The sequence below is a fragment of the Scyliorhinus torazame genome, chromosome 1, assembly GCF_047496885.1.
Source record: "Scyliorhinus torazame isolate Kashiwa2021f chromosome 1, sScyTor2.1, whole genome shotgun sequence".
Classification (NCBI taxonomy): Eukaryota; Metazoa; Chordata; class Chondrichthyes; order Carcharhiniformes; family Scyliorhinidae; genus Scyliorhinus; species Scyliorhinus torazame.
Genome location: NC_092707.1, coordinates 336,338,477 through 336,358,861, shown reverse-complemented (window position 1 = coordinate 336,358,861; position 20,385 = coordinate 336,338,477). Strand labels below are relative to the sequence as shown.

Here is a 20,385-nt window from a genome sequence, read left to right as displayed (position 1 = left end):
TTCTTTTACAGGGATGGGACATTACAGTCAAAAGAACCAAGACCCACACCTTCCTAGCCAATAATTAGCAATATGCAGGAACCGCACATGAGTGTGAGATCATCACCACAAAACACAACACAGGCCCATTTATACTTAAGTCAGCTCCCAGGAAAACAGGTAATACACCCCAGAGACCCCAGCCCACAGACACGTGCGCACCCCTGAAAATTTATGTGGATGGCTCTTCCGCAGTTTTGAATGGAAAGAGAATTACCGGTTGCAGCATTTATGTAGAGGACGCGCAGGGACGCGCCCTAGATGAGATTTCGCTAAAGTTGCCAGGACATCTAGGCTCACAGGCAGTGGAACTGGCAGCAATCGCTTATATTGTAGACCACCCCGACTCGTTTCCGACCCCAGCAGACATCTATTCGGACAGCTTGTATGTCTGTAATAGTTTGACGGAATTCCTACCCCTGTGGGAAACTAGAGGATTCGTTTCCGCAGACGGAAAACCCCTATCCTCAGCCCCATTGCTCCGACATATCCTGGAGACAGCCAAAAATAGAAAATATGGCATAATTAAAGTTTGCAGTCATCACCGTTCTCCCCCCCCCCCCCCCCCACCCCCGGTAACGTTAAAGCAGACGCCCTGGCGAAGGCAGGTTCCAGGCATGGTTACTTTTGGAACCCCCCCCCGAGAGCACCCCAGTACACGCAGTTCAGGTCTCACAGACCAACATTCAGGATCTAGCAAAGGCACAGAAGGAAGATGAAAAACTCAGGGAAGTTTTAAAAGGAACCTTCCCAGCACCATATGACAAGTTTAAGAATGCAATCATCACACACGACGGTGTGATTTTGAAAGAAGGCATTTATGTAATTTCCAGCCAGGACAGAAACCAGATTATTTGTCAGTTCCATGACAATCATGGACACCAAGGCATTGAACCCACCCTAACCCACCTCAGACCTCTCTGCTGGTGGCCTGATTTAAAAGCCAATGTTACTACATTGAAAATTGCTTGATCTGTGCCCAGAACAATCCGGACAGATATGCAAGAAAGGCTCAGCTTAGTCACACCTGCCCCGTTAATGGCCCCTGGACGAATTTTCAGATAGACTACATAGGACCCCTTCCCCACTGCAGAAATGGTTATAAGTATGTGTTGGTGGTCATCGACACCTTCACAAAATGGGTGAAAGCTTTTCCATCAAGAACGAATACGGCCAAGACAACAGCTAAAATACTAACACAGCACATCTTTACAAGATGGGGCCTCCCACGCAGTATAGAATCCGATCAAGGCTCCCATTTTACAGGACGAGTAATGAAAAACGTCCTCACAATTTTTGGAATCAAGCAAAAATTTCACTACCACCCCCAGTCAAGCGGCATTGTGGAGAGGATGAATAGAACGTTAAAAGCCACTCTCAGGAAAATGGTACAACAGAACAAATGCACCTGGGATTCAGTTCTCCCATTTGCTTTAATGTTCCTAAGAAACACGGTATCCACGTCCACAGGATATACCCCCCACACTCTCTTGACCGGACGCCCCATGAAAGGGACAGTATTTATTAGGACTGGATTTGGCCAGCCCCGCAGTCACTGCCCTCACGCATGAAAATGCGGTACAGCAGTTACTTGAGAACATAAAGGCAGCCCAACTCACAGCAGCTGTGAGACTTGGGACCAGGAGGAAACAAAACAAGGCTTGTTTCGAGAAAATGGTACACGCCACCGAGTTTGTAGTAGGGCAGCAGATGCTTTCCCTATACAACCCCAGTTCATTCCTTTCCCCCAAATTTTCCGGACCGTACTCCATTTCGGACAAAGTAAGCCCCTCGGTATACAAAACCACATATCCAATGGCAAGTCTGCGTGGTTCCACATAAACCAGCTTAAGGCTTATAGCTCGCAGAACAACCATTCACACCACATCTTGCTCGCAGCAGCGGACGAGCACGCCCCGCCCACAGATGATGTATTCCGACCCTCCCCCAGCCAGTCCAGCCTGTCCTCAGACACAAGTTCAACTCCACCCCCAGAGGCATGACTCCGCCTCTCCCTTCCTTCAACCAGGCAGCGACAGCGACAGTGATAGCGACAGCCACAGCACACCACGTTATGATTATACCCCTGCACCAGGCCCCACTCCCAGCGAATCCGAGCATGATTCCAGTGACCCCTTTGAAGTCACATACATCAAAGCCCCTGACCCAGACCCACCGCCCGACGATTATGGATTACAACCTAACAGCTCCAACCTCGCCACACAATTCTGACACCGCGACAATCCATTCAGGCTCAACCGGAATGATGAGATGGACCCCAATTCGCCCCAAGCAGCTTTAGCCAAACTACTCCAGTCAAGAGAATAGCAGCCGGGAGAAGATGATGACATAGAGTCTGACTCCCACCAAACAAATCCCTTTTCGACCCTGTTCGCTGCTGAGCAATGAGGTGTCCAGATGATGGAAAAAGGGAACCGATGGAGAGATACGGTGTCCTTTCTGATGGAACCTGCACCATGTTTGTTGTATGTTTGTTCGTTTAATGTACATGTTTGTTGTTTGGAAATTTGAACGTTTTCATGGCCCCACGCCACCACCCTTTTGATGCCCAATGACTGTTAATGGTACAAGTTTGTCCCCAGACAACCGTTCAGAGGAACTAGTTTGTCGACAGACAACCATTCAGAGGAACTAGTTTGTCATCAGACACCACTCATAGCTACTCTCCTGATTCAATCACGAGAGGCAGCCCCCACGACGACCACATTCTTACCCGTTCTTGCCGGTCGGTTAGGCAGTGGAGAAATGGCATTGGTCTCCGCCCTGCCTGAGGACCCCCCTCTGGTCAACTGTGCTCGGGTAGAGCACAAACGGCACTGATCACCGTCCTACCCAGGGATTCCATCATTTCTTACCCGCGGCGGGTCGAGTCGTAGCTCCCAGACAAAGAGTAACATTTAAGTAAACACCCCATTTTGGCACTTTCAGTTCGAAATTCTTTCGTTTGTTTTTGGCGACCCTGAGGTTGCTTCCGTATGCTATTTACATCCTCAAACACTAGGATGGTAGATCGCACAGGCTGCGAGACAGCTCGCAGTATGTCAGTATTCTTCTCGGATGTCTCGTCCCAAATATTTGGTTTAAAAGAAAAAATGAGGGAGTCACAGATGGTGACCAATCATAATGGGTAATTGGCAACAAAGGACAGACAGACAGACATACGAGATTTTAAGCAAGATAATAACAGATATTATGCTTGTGTCCATAGAACTCCGGAACCTCAGAGGAAGAAAAAGAAGAAGACAGAAAGACGGAAAGTTGAAGACAACCTTCATGTTCACCTGGATCTTAGCAGGATCCCTTCAGTTGTGCGGAGACGCTACCCCCCTAACCCCTACCACACAGGCCGTGAATGATTCCCACCCATGCCATACACAGAACCCTGAGATAGTTAGTCCTAAGACAGTTAACGATACCCCGACCTGGTGTGATAAGTTTATCACCTGGCACTCACTATCCTACATAGTAGAAGCCCTCTTAGTACTGGCGATACATTACAGTGTCGTGCAGACACTTAGAATCAGAAAATGGCGAAGGAGAGCCTACCGCTCTCGCACCCCAGTATACACGTTTAGGTCCCCTATTTTCGGACTTCACCAAACCCCCGAACCCCTTGACATGAATTAAAGGCATCCGCTTCTCTTTATGTGTGTTTTATTCAATAAAGAAATGTAAACCTCTGTGCCTGACTGCCAGGCCAGAGAAACTTGTGTTGCTGCTATTTGTACATTTAAAGTGATAATTTTTGATTGTTTCAGTGAGGATAGTTTATTGAGGATAGTTAGAGGTTCCAGTTTTTTATTTTGTAATGCATGCTTGAATGTCATAGCGCCCCGTAGAGTTTTATACTGATGTATGTAAGTAAAATGATTTTTGGTAAAGAATTGCGTTTCATAGGATAGGGCAGTGTAGAGCCCGTGAACTGCTTATGGGTGTCCCGCTTGGTCATAGAATGAAGACGACGCAGTAATGTGATCCTTCATGCTTCGCGTTGAGGATCACAAGGAGGGAGTGTAGCCATCTGGAATGGCCACTTCCCGTTTACAAAATGGACACTTTGCAAAGATTACAGGGAAAATGGACAATATTGAGAAAGCAAGCAGGTGCAGGGTTTGTCTGTTGATTGGAGTCGTAGCTCCCAGACAAGATTGATACTGCAAAACCATTACCATACTAATGAGCCATCCCCGGGGACAAAAGAGTAACATTTAAGTAAACAATACCAAGGCAGACACCCCAGCGCCAGAGGAGACCAGAACAAAGCAGACCAACGGCTACCTAGACACGCCCAGCCATCAGGGCACCCACCTCTCTATTGGAGGAAATCGATAGGAACGATTGGGAAATGGCCCAATTAACTGGGGCCAAGTTCAAGGACCGCCCAAAAGCGTGCGAAGCCCCTTTTGGGTATAAGAAGGATCACCCAAGAGAGAATCGCTCTCTTGTGGCTCCGGCTCTCACCAAGGGGAGACCTGCCCAACAGCAACATCAGAACAAGTAAGTCCAAGGTCAACACATGCTACGAGACAGACGCTTCTAGCTGTTATTCCATACCAGTTCGACCCCATTGCTCCTCTGACTGAGTGGGTGCCCGAAGAGTTTTATGCATGAGTATATTTGACTGTGTGTGTAAATAAATGAGCATTGAGTTTGAGCTTACTAACTGGTGTATCGAGTCTTTGATCAGTATTTGGTTTTGAACCTTGTGGCGCTATCAAAAGATACCTGCCGTCTCTAGAGCAAACGTAATTAGAAATAAGGAAGTCGACCATATTGGCCACCATCTTCATAGCCAAATTAAGAGAAACACAATTAGCAACATAGCACAATCAAAAGTGATTCCATTTCCTCAACATCAGCTAATGTGTGACCAATATTCAGAGAATCATGCATTTTAATCCTTGATATCCAGAATCAAAACAGTCAATCATGATAGCTTAATTCTATGGCAGTCCACTGTGCCAGCTGTATTTGAGCCACATTGGAAAACTAAAGGGTGGCTACTGGGTGACTGGGGTTATCCGTTGAAATCATTGCTAATGAATCCTGTGCGCACCCTACACGCTCGTGCCCAACATGCACACAATGAAAGCAATGTTGACACACAAAAAATGGTAGAGCCGGCCATTAACATGATCAACCAATATTTCTGCTGTGTGGTCTACCCTGGCAGAGATGGGAAGAGGCAATGTCAGGACGCATGGTAGTCTTATGTTAGCTGCACAACCTCATTATCATGAAGGGCGGACTTGTCACCAGCGAAACAGTAAGGAGAGCAGCAACTGGGATATGAAAGGAAGAAGAGGAGCAGGTGGATGAACAGAAGGAGGAAAAAGAAGAGGGGAGACTAATTTTACAGCCTCTCTGTGGCCAGGTTATTGTGAAAAACATAACTGGGCATGATACCTGTAATTGCAACCGCAGTTCTTCACTCTTCAACAGTATTACACCTTCTCTCCATAACTGATCATTACAGGGTCCATTTGGCCACTTTATGTAAATAAAAACCGCCAAAAGATAAACACTCCAGACCAAATTTATAAGTAAGATCAATCCACATTGTATGTATCGGAAACTAATCACCCTGTCCATTTGCTTAGAGTCAGTTCTCCTTGTGACTTTGCCATTCACCCAGGTGACTTTGCCACTTCCATCCCTATAAATTGTTACAACTCCTGTAGAGACTGATAACTGTTAAAATGTGACATCACCCCCCAGCCCCCACCTGGATTCAAAGTCGGCATAGAGCCGACTCGCTGAACGGCAGCCAACCCCGCAGCCATAATGCACTCATTTGCCTTAAAGTGAGACTTAAACCACACACTGGGGAGGAAGTCCTGCTCTCAAGAGCTGGCAACCGATTGAATTGGCTGGCAGCTCCAGCATTCACAACACTGGGAATGTGAGAAAGCTTGTGGGAGTTCGGATGCTGAGGTCCTGCTAGGTGGCAACATGTGGGATTAAGGTTCCATTCCACGGGGTGACCGCAAGTTGGACTGCAGAGAGAAAACAGGGAGCTTTTAACCTGACAGATGTAGTCGGCGATTCACCTTCTTGTGGCATTGCACTCCCATCCCCTCGCGGAGGGTGCTGGCCCTGAGCAGTGAGCATTATAGAATTCTGAAAGTTATGGAATTCCCCACAGTGTAGGAGGAGTCCATTCAGCCCGTCTCGTCTGCACTGACCCTCCGAAAGGGCCACCTACTCAGATCCATCCTCCCCCACCCTCTGCTCCCCGTAATCTAACTGCACATTCCTGGACACTCGGGAAATCCACCCAACCTGCATATTGTTGGACAGCAACCGTATCCCAGGCAGGGTTTGTGATCTTGGCTGGAGGGTCTCCTGCTAGTTTGAGGGTAGATTGTTCCTCTTCTCCCCTCTGTAGCATCAGCAGACAGGTGAGGGCCTCTTCCATGAAGCTGGGAGCTGGCTTCTTCATCACCATTCTCCTTGCTTGACTGTGTGCAACTGCTGTGGAGCTGTTTAAATGCAGTGCCCCCTTGATAGATGATCCCAGGGGCAGGCAAATCAGATACTTAGTGCCACAGGTGCAGCATTTTTAAAATAGGGAATCTTTATTTCACAAGTCCTTAAAAATTGCGGTCCGGGTCGTGCCGCTGGGGCTGGCGGGATTTAGACCTGTTTCCGCACTGAGACTCACCCTTGGCCAAATTTTGTGAAAATTCTGCCTGCACAGTTTATAAACCTGGCATAACACTTGCACTGAAATTCACAGACTACAGTGTTCATTTGTGGGAAAGACAGAACATCATTTTGGATTGATGGCAGCATCCTGTTAATGGAGAATACCACTCTTATTGCTACTGTATAGTACAGCGTGTTATAGCTAGTTACATCTGATGCTCAAATTTTTGAGACACCTTGCCCTTCCAGGGTATTGCGAGGTAGACTGGGCACTTTTCAGGACCAAAGGTGTTGGCCTTAGGCCCACCCATGAGTTTGCGCGATACACAATGAGTGATGATCTGATCAGGGCAGCCATTATCCAGCAGGATGGCTTTGATGCAACTTATTGCAACATGAATCTTGCCCGGTGAGCAAATAGCTCGGGCCTTATTTACGGGTTTGCTAAGAGGGCCAATCTTATAGCGCATGAAAGTGTTCTTTCCAAACTCCAAATTTAACACTCCCAGTTGCATTATTAATCGGCACAGTGGCATTAGAATTAATGGTATTCCACTGTAGCTATCGTAATTCCCTGAAAAAAAGAGTATGCATTTAATGGGCAGCAATGGTCCAGCAGCAAGAATCACCTTTCTCCAATCTGCAGTCTGATACCATGGTAATATGTAAAACAATTTTCTGTTTTATATGATTGAATTTAAAATGTAATTTATATAGATAAGAGTTAAATAATAGCTCACCAGTAAAAATTGCTGCAATAATGACTAATATAGTAATTCTTCACAAAATGATAATTTCATTGATCTGACAGAATGTGTGGTTAATTGTCTATTCCTTAAAATTTCATCGAGACAATATTTAATTCCCAAGGCATAATTGGTTTGTATTTATCACTGTTAAATTAGTTGGAATTTAATTTAGGTCCTATCCTGCTGATAAAATAAATGACAACTTGACTCTGAATAAAATTTTGTGGTTTTATTTTACAGCTTATTCGGTCAGTATAATCATGGCATAAAAACATTTTTTTTATTATTTCCCCATTATGTAATTTTGAACTCTTTCTGATCTCTAATTCTGACTCATTTATTTAAATGTATTATCTAAACACTGTTATCTGAATAAACCAGTTAATTTGAAAACAATTGTAGCTTGCAAAGAATCCCACCTATTCTGTAATATTTGAAGTACTGCTACATTAATTGCATATGTTAGAGATTTTTTTAAAATCAAAAAGCAAATACTGAAAAATGAATCAATGAATGTATATGTAGTCACACTATTTAAGAGTTAGCTTTTAATAATAATAATAATCTTTATTATCACAAGTAGGCTTACATTAACATTACAATGAAGTTAGTGTGAAAAGCCCCTTGTCGCCACATTCCAGCGCCTGTTCGGATACACAGAGGGAGAATTCAGAATGTCCAAATTACCTAATAGCATCTGGGGCAAGATTCTCCGACCCCTCGCCGGGTCGGAGAATCGCCGGGGGCTGGCGTGAATCCCGCTCCCACCGGTAGCCGAATTCTCCGGCACCGGATATTCAGCGGGGGCGGGAATCGCGCCGCGCCAGTTGGCGGGCCCCCCCCCCACGATTCTCCGGCCCAGATGGGCCGACGTCCCGCTGCTAGAATGCCTGTCCCGCCGGTGTAGATTAAACCACCTACCTTACCGGCGGGACAAGGCGGCGCGGGCGGGCTCCGGGGTCCTGGGGGAGGCGCGGGACGATCTGATCCCCGGGGGGTGCCCCCACCGTGGCCTGGCCCGCGATCGGAGCCCACCAATCCGCAGGCGGGCCTGTGCCGTGGGGGCACTCTATTCCTTCCGCCTTCTCCACGGTCTCCACCATGGCGGAGGCGGAAGAGACTCCCTCCACAGCGCATGCGCGGGGATGCCGTGAGCGGCCGCTAACGCTCCTGCGCATGCGCCGCCCGAAGATGTCATTTCCGTGCCAGCTGGCGGGGCACCAAAGGCCTTTTCCGCCAGCTGGGGGGGCGGAAATTAGTCCGGCGCGGGCCTAGCCCCTTATGGTTGGGGGTCAGCCCCCCAAGATGCGGAGGATTCCGCATCTTTGGGGCAGCGCGATGCCCGACTGATTTGCGCCGTTTTGGGCGCCGGTCGGCGGACATCGCGCCGATACCGGAGAATTTCACCCCTGGATTCTCCGCCCCGCGACGCCGCTTTTGAGCCTCAACCCGCCGGCGGGATTCTCTGTTACGCCGGCCGGTCAATTGGGTTTCCCACTGTGGGGCAGCCACATACCATCGGGAAACCCCCGGGCGCCGGCAAAACGGAAAATCCCATCGGCGGAGAATCCCGCCCCCCATCTTTCTGGACTTGTGGAAGGAAACTGGGGCGACATTCTCCGACCCCCCGCCGGGTGGGAGAATCGCCGGGGGCCGGCGCTATGGCCAGCGTGAGGTCACGTATACGTGTGGGTTCCTGTCTCCGCGCCGGCCCCCGGGCAATATGGCCGTGCCCTACAGGGGCCCGGCGCAGAGGAACATAGGCCCCCCACGGAATTAGCCCGCCCGCCGATCGGTAGGCCCCGACCGCGGGGAAGGCCACAGTGGAGGCCCCCTAGGAGTTGGACCCCCTGCACCCCCCACCAGGACAGCCCACGCAGCCAGAACTCTGAGGTCCCGCCAGGTGAGACTATACATACCCCATGCCGGCGGGACTTGGCCGAACACGGCGGGCACTCGGCCCATCATGGCGCGGTGAATTGTCGGGGGGGGCGCGGGTGTGATAGATTCGTCGCCGAAGAATCGTGGCCCGGCGTCGGAGTGCGATTCGCGCCCCCCCCCCCCCGCCCCCCGCTGCGGGATCGGAGAATCCCGGCCAATGTGTTCCAGCATAGAGGAACTGGATATTTGTAACCGAAAATGCAACGTTATGAAATGGTCATAAAGTATATTTTTAAAGAAAATCTAAATAACCATATATTATATTATTAGTATAATATTAACACATATAAGACTGGAAGTTACTTTTGATTTTAAAACCATTGATACCTCTGTAACAATAGCAGAAGGAATAATGATGGATGAGCGCATTAAGCGTTTTCCCATTAATATTACCGAAGAATTAGCCTGTAGATACCAAGTGGCGATTCCTTTGCTTGTAATCCTGCTATACGGTTCATCGAGGCAACCATCTGATCATTCTTTAGATTCTGTACATATAAAATAAATAATGTTCAAAACTGATTATAATTATTCAATAAAGTTTTGCAAGCATATCAGAAACACTCAAAACAAAGGATTTGATGCCCCCACTTCTTTTGCATTTGTTTATTCCATCTGTTGAGTTATCCTATGCGTAAAGCATTATTTAATAGCCAACTAAGCGAACAAGTGATTTCTCAGACCTTGCTCAATATTGCTATATAATTGGTGAATACATGAAAATGGGCTGAGGCGAATGATCCACTGGTGTTCTGACCGGTGTACGCAGAGATGCCTGGCTGAAAACTAGGCCGGAATTCCCTGTCCGTTTGCGGCAGCAGGATTCTCCGGTCGCGCTGCAGTGAATGGCGCTTTTGTTGAGAGCCAAATTCTCCGTTCTTGCTGGCAGCGGTGGCGGCGAAAACCAGGATGGAGAATCCCAGCTCTAAGTATCTCCTGGTAGTGATCAGGGGCAAAATTCTCCCCCAAAGGCGCGATGTCCGCCGACTGGTGCCAAACACGGCGCCAATCAGACGGGCATCGCGCCGGCCCAAAGGTGCGGAATGCTCCGCATCTTTGGCGGCCTAGCCCCAACATTGAGGGGCTAGGCCGACGCCGGAGGGATTTCCGCCCCGCCAGCTGGCGGAAATGGCATTTGTTGCCCTGCCAGCTGGCGCGGAAATGCGGTGCATGCGCGGGAGCGTCAGCGGCCGCTGTCAGTTTCCCGCGCATGCGCAGTGGGGAGAGTCTCTTCTGCCTCCGCCATGGTGGAGGCCGTAGCGGAAGCGGAAGGGAAAGAGTGCCCCCACGACACAGGCCCGCCCGCGGATCGGTGGGCCCCGATCGCGGGCCAGGCCACTGAGGGGGCATCCCCGGGTCAGATCGCCCCGCGCCCCCCCCCCAGGACCCCGGAGCCCGCCCACGCCGCCTGGTCCTGCCGGTAAATACCAGGTTTGATTTACGCCGGCGGGACAGGCAATTTCTGGGCGGGGCTTCGGCCCATCCGGGCCGGAGAATCCAGCAGGGGGTCCTGCCAACCGGCGCGGCCCGATTCCCGCCCCCGCCCAATCTCCGGTACCGGAGACTTTGGCGTGGGCGGGGGCGGGATTCACGGCGGCCAACAGCCATTCTCCGACCCGCGGGGGGTCGGAGAATGACGCCCCAGAAGTGGCAATTGTGAGGAGTCATGTATGTGATCCTTAGCCTGGCATCTTATGGCACAGTCTGTTGGTACATTCATCCCCATAAGTAATATTAAGATAAAAGTAGATTTTACTACATGCATTTAGGTGGGTTAATGGTCCATATGTACACCTTCAATATCAATTATTTTATAATTTTTCAGAAAATCATCTGTCTTGCTATCTATTGCATACGCGTGCTAAAGTCTTGTCTGTTTATAAATAATTTACATGATGCATTTTCAGGTTTTATGCTTCCCTTGGTTAATTCCAGTGGTTGTTTGCCATGTGAGTGCCATCCAATAGGATCAATACATCAGATATGTGATGGTGTCACAGGACAATGTGTTTGCCGAGACCCTTCAGTGACTGGGAGACGCTGTGACCACTGCAAGGCACGTTATTTTGATTTTAATCCTGGAAGTGGAAGGCAAGTTGTTGTTCATTTGAGTTATATTTTTCAGTTGTGCATACATTGGGATTCTGTGGAGTGATGAGGGGAAAAAAATCTATGCGGCTAATGATTAACTTTGGCTCAAAATGGACAAATATATGGCCCTGCATTTTTGCTGATTTTAGCAGGCTGGAAATCGTCTGGTTTCTGCAAGGAACCAGCTGGCAGGTCAGACCTATGGAGGGGTGGGCGGGGGGTGAGAATGGATCTTTGAGGAGCACTGCTTCAACTGCTCAAAATTTTGTATAACTGGCCTAGTACTCACGGTGCTGAGGACCCCGGCCCCGGGTCACTGTCCGTGTGGAATTTGACATTCTCCCCAAATATGGGTGGGTCTCACCCCCACAACCGAAAGATGTGCAGAGTAGGTGGATTGGAAATGCTAAATTGCCCCTTAATTGGAAAAAAATAATTGGATACTCGAAATTTATTTTTAAAAAGTAACTGGCCTCGCATTTGTGGAACATAATCTGTCAAATGGATTATAACCCTGATTGACATATTTGTACTGCCTCTTGCCTTTTTGAACAGGAAAGTGGACACTTGGCTTGCCTAAAATATGCTTTATGGTCTTAAACTTTGAAATTCAGGTTTAATTTTTTATTTGTACTTCCATTTAAATCGTCCTCTTTTGTTTAAGTATTTTCACGTTGAAGCAATTTTTTTTCAATATAGGAATAAACTCAAATTTAAAGCAACAGGGTGTCATTGTAACACAGTACATTGCCTTGGGCAATAGACTATTGAATAAACCACTGGGCATCCCTATTATTTTTTAATGTGGGAACACAAATTGGGGACTTCAATGTTTTGTCTTTTTCTGGTCAGTATACATAATATCCAGTGTCATACTGTCACCAAAATGTATTGCCTGGTTAGACCTCTTGTTTCTTCGTAACAGCATGTTAATAACTGATTGCTGCGATGAAATGGTGGAGAACTTCACAAATAACTAATATGTTCAAGTTTACCATCCATTTGGAAAGTGAATCAATCCCATAAGAATGAAAAATGAACTATTTAAACTGATTACTGTGGATGATTTTCTTCACCTAGAGAGTAAATGTAATCAGATTTCTTTGTTTTAATATTACAGATCATTTGTCATTAAAAATAATTACAGAAACAATGTTGAGCAGTTTGAAGGTCCCTTTTAACCACAGAAAAATCATTCACATTTTTCCGATGTTTCACTATGCCAATAATTTAGCAATCCATTACCAACATCACAGAAAATTAGCATATATAATAAATATCTAGCTAGCTACAGATTTCATCGTAATTTTAGATATCATCATTTAGGGAAAAAAATACGGACAGGCTCTGTAGTACATTTTAGATGTCAAGATTTAGTTAACATATACCAATATTGTATAAGACCATAAGACATAGGAGCAGAATTGGGTCATTTGGCCCATAGAGTCTGCTCTGCTATTCAAACATGGATGATATGGCTCAAAGCCTATAGTAGCAAATTTGGGCTCCATAATGTCACTAGTGCTGATGCTATGGAAGCCCTGAAGGTAGAAATTGGCATTATTCATGCTGTTGGTGTTGCCAATTTGCACCGGAGACGCCAATAATGTTGCTCCTTTTAATTGGATACTAATATGACAATTATTAATGATGATATTGCTTTTCAGAGTCGCCAGGTATCAAATGATACCACCACAAGGTTTCGCCGGATATCGATCAAAGACCCAACAACCAGTTAGTTAGTTCAAGTTCAATGATAGTTTACTTACACACAAGAATTACTTCGACATGCAAAATAAAACACGACAAACTAAATTACACCTAACACTACAACAACCTGTACTTAACTTCGGGCACCCGGCTTTATGCAGAGGAACAAGGCCTTTTTTCGGACCTTGTGTGGCTGGGTCTGGAGTAGTGATTTCGTTTCTGCTGGGCTCATCCGTCTGGTAGCAATCGTTGGTCTTGAACTTGCTTCTGGTCGTGGTGCTGCAATTGGTTTTGGGCACAAGCTGGGGCCAAGATTGTGCCGGTGCGCCGGGGCCTAAAGAGACCGAACACATGGCAGTGTCTCTTTTTATCCTTTGGGGGTTTCGCGCTCTTTTGGGTGGTCCTTAGCTTTGGACCCAATAATTCGGCAGGCTTCGATTACTGCCTTCGATTTTAGCCAATAAAGGGGCGGGTGCCTTGATGGTTGGGCGTGTCCTGAGCGGTCATTGACCATGGCTGTTTGGGCTTCCTGTGTGAAGGGAGTGGCGCCGATGAGTCTGGATCTGTATCTGATACCCGAGTACAAGTCTTTTGTTCTGGGGAAATGGGCCATCAGAATGCAAATCAGCTGGGGGTTTCAGTAGTGTCTGGTTATCTAGTGGCCAATATACACTTAAGCTCTGAGTTTGTCTGGATCCTGCATTGGCCATATTTCCCGTGATTCTTTGCAAGTGGCCATGTTTCCCTTTGTAAGTGGCCATCCCAGATGGCTACATTGGTCACTTCCAACACTGTCAGCGGGTAACCCAAGCTGGGATGGGGCTGAGTAAAGGGATGTTTTATATACACCAAGAGCATCAGGAGAGCTCTCATAATGATATCAGTCAGGCATTCTTGCTGCTTTGATGCAGGTTTCATAACTTAGACCATATATAACCATTGAACGCCTGTGCTAATCACTCAGTTTTGTTCAATTGCATGGGGAAGCCCAGCCACACTGGCACTATTTAAAAGCCATGTAAAGGGTTTGCAGGCAAAGTGCTTTTGATTTATTTCTGTTGTGGCAAAGTTTGTGACCGTACTGTGACTTGTGTATGAAAGTCCAATGGTGAGCTGGTGCAACCATTGAGGGAGGACAGAGGATTTGGTAATCTATAAACACACACTTCAATAGTATGGGGCTCTAATTTTAGTGCCGTTGGGTCGGAATCCAACTGAGACCAAGGGTTACAGAGAGACGTTCTGTGAAGACGGAAAAGGAGGTGCTCTCTCCGAAGAAGACTCCACCAAATGTTTTCTGAAGCAATTTCTTGTACCAATACTTCACCCAGGAGTAATGCCTGAGGTGACTCAAATTCAACAACGAGTTGATCGTATTTCTATGCCACCTCCTTCAAGAGGATCTGCAACCTCACACCAAGGCAAGGACAACACGCCAGGAGTCTTAAATATTACAGTCATATTAAACTTATATGGGCCAAAATCACTCCAGGTGGGAGTGGGTAACATGGAGATCAACTCCCAGTACGCCATCCATCACTGCATTTGGAATGAGATGTGAAGCCTTATATGTGATTACATCATCTTCTGTCTAAGCATGAAAAATCAGGATGAGAGAGCACATGGCTTTGCCAGGGTAATGGGATTACTAATGGTTCAGGAAGCCAAGTGAGTGGTTCTGAGGTACATGAGCCACATGACTGAATTAAATCAATATATAATTGGTGCGCAACCATGCACAAACCATTATATCAGTGAATGCCTGCTATTTCGGCAGCAGCCAAGGTGCCTTGATCTTGAGGCAGTCTGCTGTTCACAACACGTTTAGGCCTCTAAGATGAACCTGAGGGTGGATGGATTTTTGATGGTGGGGAAATGATTACAGTGCATGGGCCTGATAATTACATGGTAATATATACAAATGAAGTTCCTGACATTGAACGTTTGGAAACGTGCCCCGCAATTGTTGGAGCAATCTATGATTCGAACCCGCATATCTTTGGACTGTGGGAGGAAACCAGAGCACCAAGATGAAACCCACGAAGAGACGGGGAGAAAGTGCAGACTCCGCACAGACTGTGATCCAAGGCCGGAATTGAACCCAGGTCCCTGAAGTTGTGAAGCAGCAATGCTAACCACTCTGCTCCAATTTCCTATGTTCCTATGTTCCAGAGACATACCTCGGTGGGCGACATTAGAAGACAGGCATCTGAGGCACAATCTGGTGAGCACCACACAATTGTTAAAGCACATCAGGTGGAGGAAGAAACATCCTTGACAGTCAGCAATCGGAGGTTTATTGGATTCCAGGACTCTGCTGAGTCCCAGTCAAATGCTGAGCCTCTGGACAAGTTTATCCCAGAGCTGATCCAGATGCTAGGACACAGCCGTGCGATTCAGGAGGGGATGTCAGCGACATTTCTGCGATTGCATAGTCGATTGGAGGAGTTACAAAGGCTTTGGGCGCAGGAGATTATGCCAGCAATGTGTGGCACCAAGGCCAACTCTGCTTGGGTGATGACCGCAGTGGAAATCATGCAGCACGAGGTCAGCATCTAGAGTAGTGGTGTCCAAGGCATGGCTCAGTCTGTGATGACCATGGTTGAGGGCTTCAACATCATATCCCAGCCAATGAAGGAACATATCCCATACGCAGGTGGACATTGCTGAAGGCTGCGGAGCATGTCCCAGTCACTGAGGGATGTAGGTGAACAATTGCGGGGCAATGCAGAGCGTGGCCCAGTTACTGAGGAGCATTGCTGAGGGTATAGACACCATAGTGCAGGCAATGGGGAGACTCCAGGACTGACAGGGCCAGATGACGCAGAGGCCTCCGGAGCTCACTCCAGCTGCCTCCTCATCCCATGGAGTCCCCCAGGGCCCTACGGGCACCATCAGGGAGGAGGAAGTGCTGGAGGCCAACACGGGGCCGCCACCAAGGCGGTCTCCAGTTCTTCCGAATCCCTCCTTCCTGACATCAGCACATTTCAAAGACAGCGGACAGAACAGGGTGGCACGGCGATGCCAGTGACACCGGTAAGTCGACCGGTGCCCTCCTGCTCTAGGCCAAGAGCATCAAAGGCCTCAGAGTGCATAAAGTGTTGCGCACAGTGTGTCTTTAACCTGTATGCAGTGAACAAGTGACTGCGAGTCGACTTTGTTTAATTGATGTGCCATCAATTAACACAAAACGAGTAGTGAACGTAACTGAGCCTTTAATAAACTAAACTGAACAGAAAGAATCCTGGCCTCTGATCCCGAACTGGATCAGAGGCAGAGACCAACCACCTTTATACCGGGTCCGAGGGGAGGCGGAGCCATCGGGCAGTGGTTTACCACATTACATGTAATACAGTAGCCGTTTACCACAATACATATATTATATACTACAGTGGTTTACCACATTCACCCCCTGTTAAAAAAAAGCGTCCAGCGGGGGTGAAGTGGACTTAAAGATCAAGTCTGTCGGGGGCCTTGACCTTCTGCCGTGATCGCCTCAGTCCCGGCTGTGGTGTGGGCACCGGTGTCGAGACTTGCGCGTCCGGGAGCGTGTTGTCCTCTTCTTCACCCAGTAGTTGAATCGGTGGAGGGGGCGATGCTTGGGCAGGGGTGGTGGTGATGGTCGCCGGTGGGCCTGCGGGTGCCAGTTCTTGAAGTAGCTGGGTAGTGGTGGAGGGAAACGGTGTAGGGCCTGGGGTGGTGGTGATGGTCGCTGGGGAACCTGCAGGTGCCAAATCCCAGAGGGAAACTGTGCCCTGTCGCCCGTCATGATGTGCCACGTAGGCATATTGTGGATTGGCATGGAGGAGCAGGACCTTCTCGACGGGATCTGATTTATGACTCCTCGCATGCTTCCGGAGGAGGACGGGCCCTGGAACTGGCAGCCAGGACGGGAGCGAGACCCCGGAGGGGGGACTTCCTGGGGAAGGCAAACATACGTTCGTGAGGGGTCTCATTGGGGCCAGTGCACAGGAGCAACCAGATGGAGTGGAGCGCATCGGAGAGGACCACCTGCCAGCGGGAGACTGGGAGACGTCTAGACCGTAGGCCAGGAGGACGGCCTTCCAGACCGTCACGTTCTCTCCCTCCACCTGTCCGTTGCCCCGGGGGTTGTAGCTGGTCGTCCTGCTGGAGACGATGCCCTTGCTAAGCAAGAACCGACGCAACTCGTCACTCATGAAGGAGGAACCCCGATCGCTATGGATGTAGGTGGGGAACCCAAACAAGATGAAAAGACTGTGCAGGGCCTTAACGACGGTGGCAGAGGTCATGTCAGGGCATGGGATGGCGAAGGGGAATCTTGAGTATTCGTCTACAATGTTGAGGAAGTACACGTTATAGTCAGTGGAGGGGAGGGGCCCTTTGAAGTCGATGCTGAGGCACTCAAAGGGGCGAGAGGCCTTTACCAGGTGTGCCCTGTCTGGCCGATAGAAGTGCGGTATGCACTCCGCGCAGACCTGGCAGTCCCTGGTCATGGTCCTGACCTCCTCGATGGAGTAAGGCAGGTTGCGAGCCTTGATAAAGTGGACAAAATGGGTGACCCCCGGGTGACAGGTCATTGTGGAGGGCCCGAAGTCGGTCTACTTGTGCGCTGGCACATGTACCGCGGGATAGGGCATCTGGGGGCTCATTGAGCTTCCCAGGTCGATACAAGATATCGTAGTTGTAGGTGGAGAGCTTGATCCTCCACCTCAGAATCTTGTCGTTCTTGATTTTGCCCCGCTGTGTATTGTTAAACATGAAGGCAACCGACCGTTGGTCAATGAGGAGAGTGAATCGCCTGCCGGCCAGGTAATGCGTCCAATGTCGCACAGTTTCCACAATGGCTTGGGCCTCCTTTTCGACAGAGGAGTGTTGAATTTCAGAGGCATGGAGGGTACGCGGCTTTGGCAATATCTGCCTTGATGCGGTTGAAGGCCAAGCGGGCCTCAGCCGTCAGGGGAAAAATGGTGGATTTAATAAGTGGACGGGCCTTGTCTGCATAATTGGGGACCCACTGGGCATAGTAAGAGAAGAACCCCAGGCATCTCTTTGGGGCCTTGGGGCAGTGGAGGAGGGGGACTTCCAGGAGGGGGCACATGCGGTTGGGATCAGGCCCTAGGACTCCGTTTTCCATAACGTAGTCAAGGATGGCTAGGCGGGTTGTGTGGAAAACGCATTTTTCCTTATTGTAGGTGAGGTTCAGGAGTTTGGTGGTGTGGAGGAAGTGCCGGAGGTTTTCGGCATGGTCCTGCTGGTCATGGCTGCAGATGGTGACATTATCTCAATACGGATACATGGCCCTCAGCCCGTATTGGTCAACCATTCGGTCCATTTCTCGTTGGAAGACTGAGACTCCATTGGTGATGCCGAAGGGAACCCTGAGGAAATGGTAGTGGCAGCCATCTGCCTCAAAGGCAGTGTACTGGCGGTCCTCTGAGCTGATAGGGAGCTGGTGGTACGCGGACCTCAAGTCAACTGTGGGGAAGACTCGACACTGCGCAATCTGGTTGACCATGTCAGATATGCGGGGGAGGAGGTACGCACGAGCTGCGTGTACCGGTTGATGGTCTGACTGTAGTCGATGACCATCCGGTGCTTCTCCCCAGTCTTGACGACCAGCACTTGGACTCTCCAGGGGCTGGTACTAGCATCAATGATCCCCTCTCGTAGGAGTCGCTGGACCTCCAACTTGATAAAGGCCCTGTCCCGGGCACTGTATCGTCTGCTCCTAGTAGTGACGGGCGTACAGTCCGGGGTGAGGTTAGTGAAGAGCGAGGGTGGGGCGACCATAGGGGTCGCGAGGCTACAGACGGTGAGGGGGGCGGGGGTCCACCGAACTTTAAAGTAAGGCTTTGGAGGTGGCACTGGAAGTCGAGCCCCAGTAATAGGGCAGCGCAGAGATGGGGAAGCACGTAGAGCTTAAAGTTAGTATACTCTACGCCTTATACGGTAAGGGTCGCGACACAGTACCCCCGGATTTCTACTGAATGTGATCTGGAAGCCAGGGAGGCTTTCTGGGTCGCGGGTAAAATTGTGAGGGAACAGCGCCTTACTATATTTGGGTGTATGAAGCTGTCTGTGCTCCCGGAATCGAAAAGGCAAGCCGTCTCGTGCCCGTTGATCCGGACGGTCATCGTAGATTTTGTGAGGTGATGAGGCTGGGACTGGTCGAGCGTGATGGAGGCGAGCTTCGGAAGGTGATGGGTAGGCCGGTCGGAGATGGCGGGGACCAGTATGACCGGGTGGGCAGGGCTCCCGGGAGGTTGCGGAGTGGTCCCAAGATGGCGGCCCACATGGGGGCGGCTCCGACAGGCAGCAGGCAGCGCTGCTGGGCCTAGGGGTTTTAGGGAGAGATCAGGCCTGGCAGGCGTTCGCAAAGTGTCCCTTCCTCCCACACCCGTTGCAAGTCGCGTTCCATGCAGCGTTGTCTGGGATGCTTACTCTGGCCGCAAAGGTAGCTCTTCGGGCTTCCGCGTTGGCGGGCTGGTGCGTGACACAGGCTTGCGGTGCACTCGAGTCGGATGATGGCGGCGTCCACGAGGGTGCCGCGTGGTCGGAAGTGCAGGAATCCTTGTTCTGGAAGGCCACCTCCAGCGAGTTTGAGAGCTGCACTGTCTCTGGGAGGCCGAGTGTACCCACTTCTAGCAATCACTGGCGGATGTAGTTCGATTTCATGCCTGCGACATAGGCGTCTCTGATCAACAGCGCCGCGTGTTGGGTAGCCGATACCACCTGTCAATCACAGTTCCGGCCGAGTACCCGCAAGGCACGCAAGAATTCTGCTATTGATTCCCCAGGGCGTTGTCCCCTCGTGGCAAGAAGGTGCCTAGCACACACCTCGTTTACAGACTTTACATATTGTCCCTTCAGCAGAATTATCGCCTCCGTATACGAGGGGGCGTCCCTGATGAGAAGGAAAACTTGCGGACTTACCAGTGCGTTGAGGTACTCCTTCTTTTGGAGGTCGGTGAAGTCTTCGGTGGAGGATCCGCAGTATGCTTTGAAGCAGCTTAGCCAGTGCTTGAATGTTGCAGTGGCGTCGGCTGCCTGTGGGTCCAGCTCCAGGCGATTAGGCTTGAGCGATGAATTCATCTTAGAAGTTTAGTTTATTAAATAGATGTGCCATCAATGAACACAAAACGAGTAGTGAACGTAACTGAGGCTTTAATAAACTAAACAGAAAGCCTTCTGGCCTCTGATCCCG

The 20,385-nt window shown here is 49.3% G+C and overlaps 1 protein-coding gene across 1 annotated transcript in view; it reads left to right on the top strand.

The window, feature by feature from the left end:
- Positions 1–20,385, top strand: part of ush2a (Usher syndrome 2A (autosomal recessive, mild)) — a 1,730,413-nt gene that overhangs the window by 358,462 nt on the left and 1,351,566 nt on the right. The window contains exon 14 of the mRNA XM_072506478.1: positions 11,306–11,489. Coding sequence (XP_072362579.1) covers positions 11,306–11,489 — 184 coding nt within the window. The remainder of the gene's footprint in view (positions 1–11,305; positions 11,490–20,385) is intronic.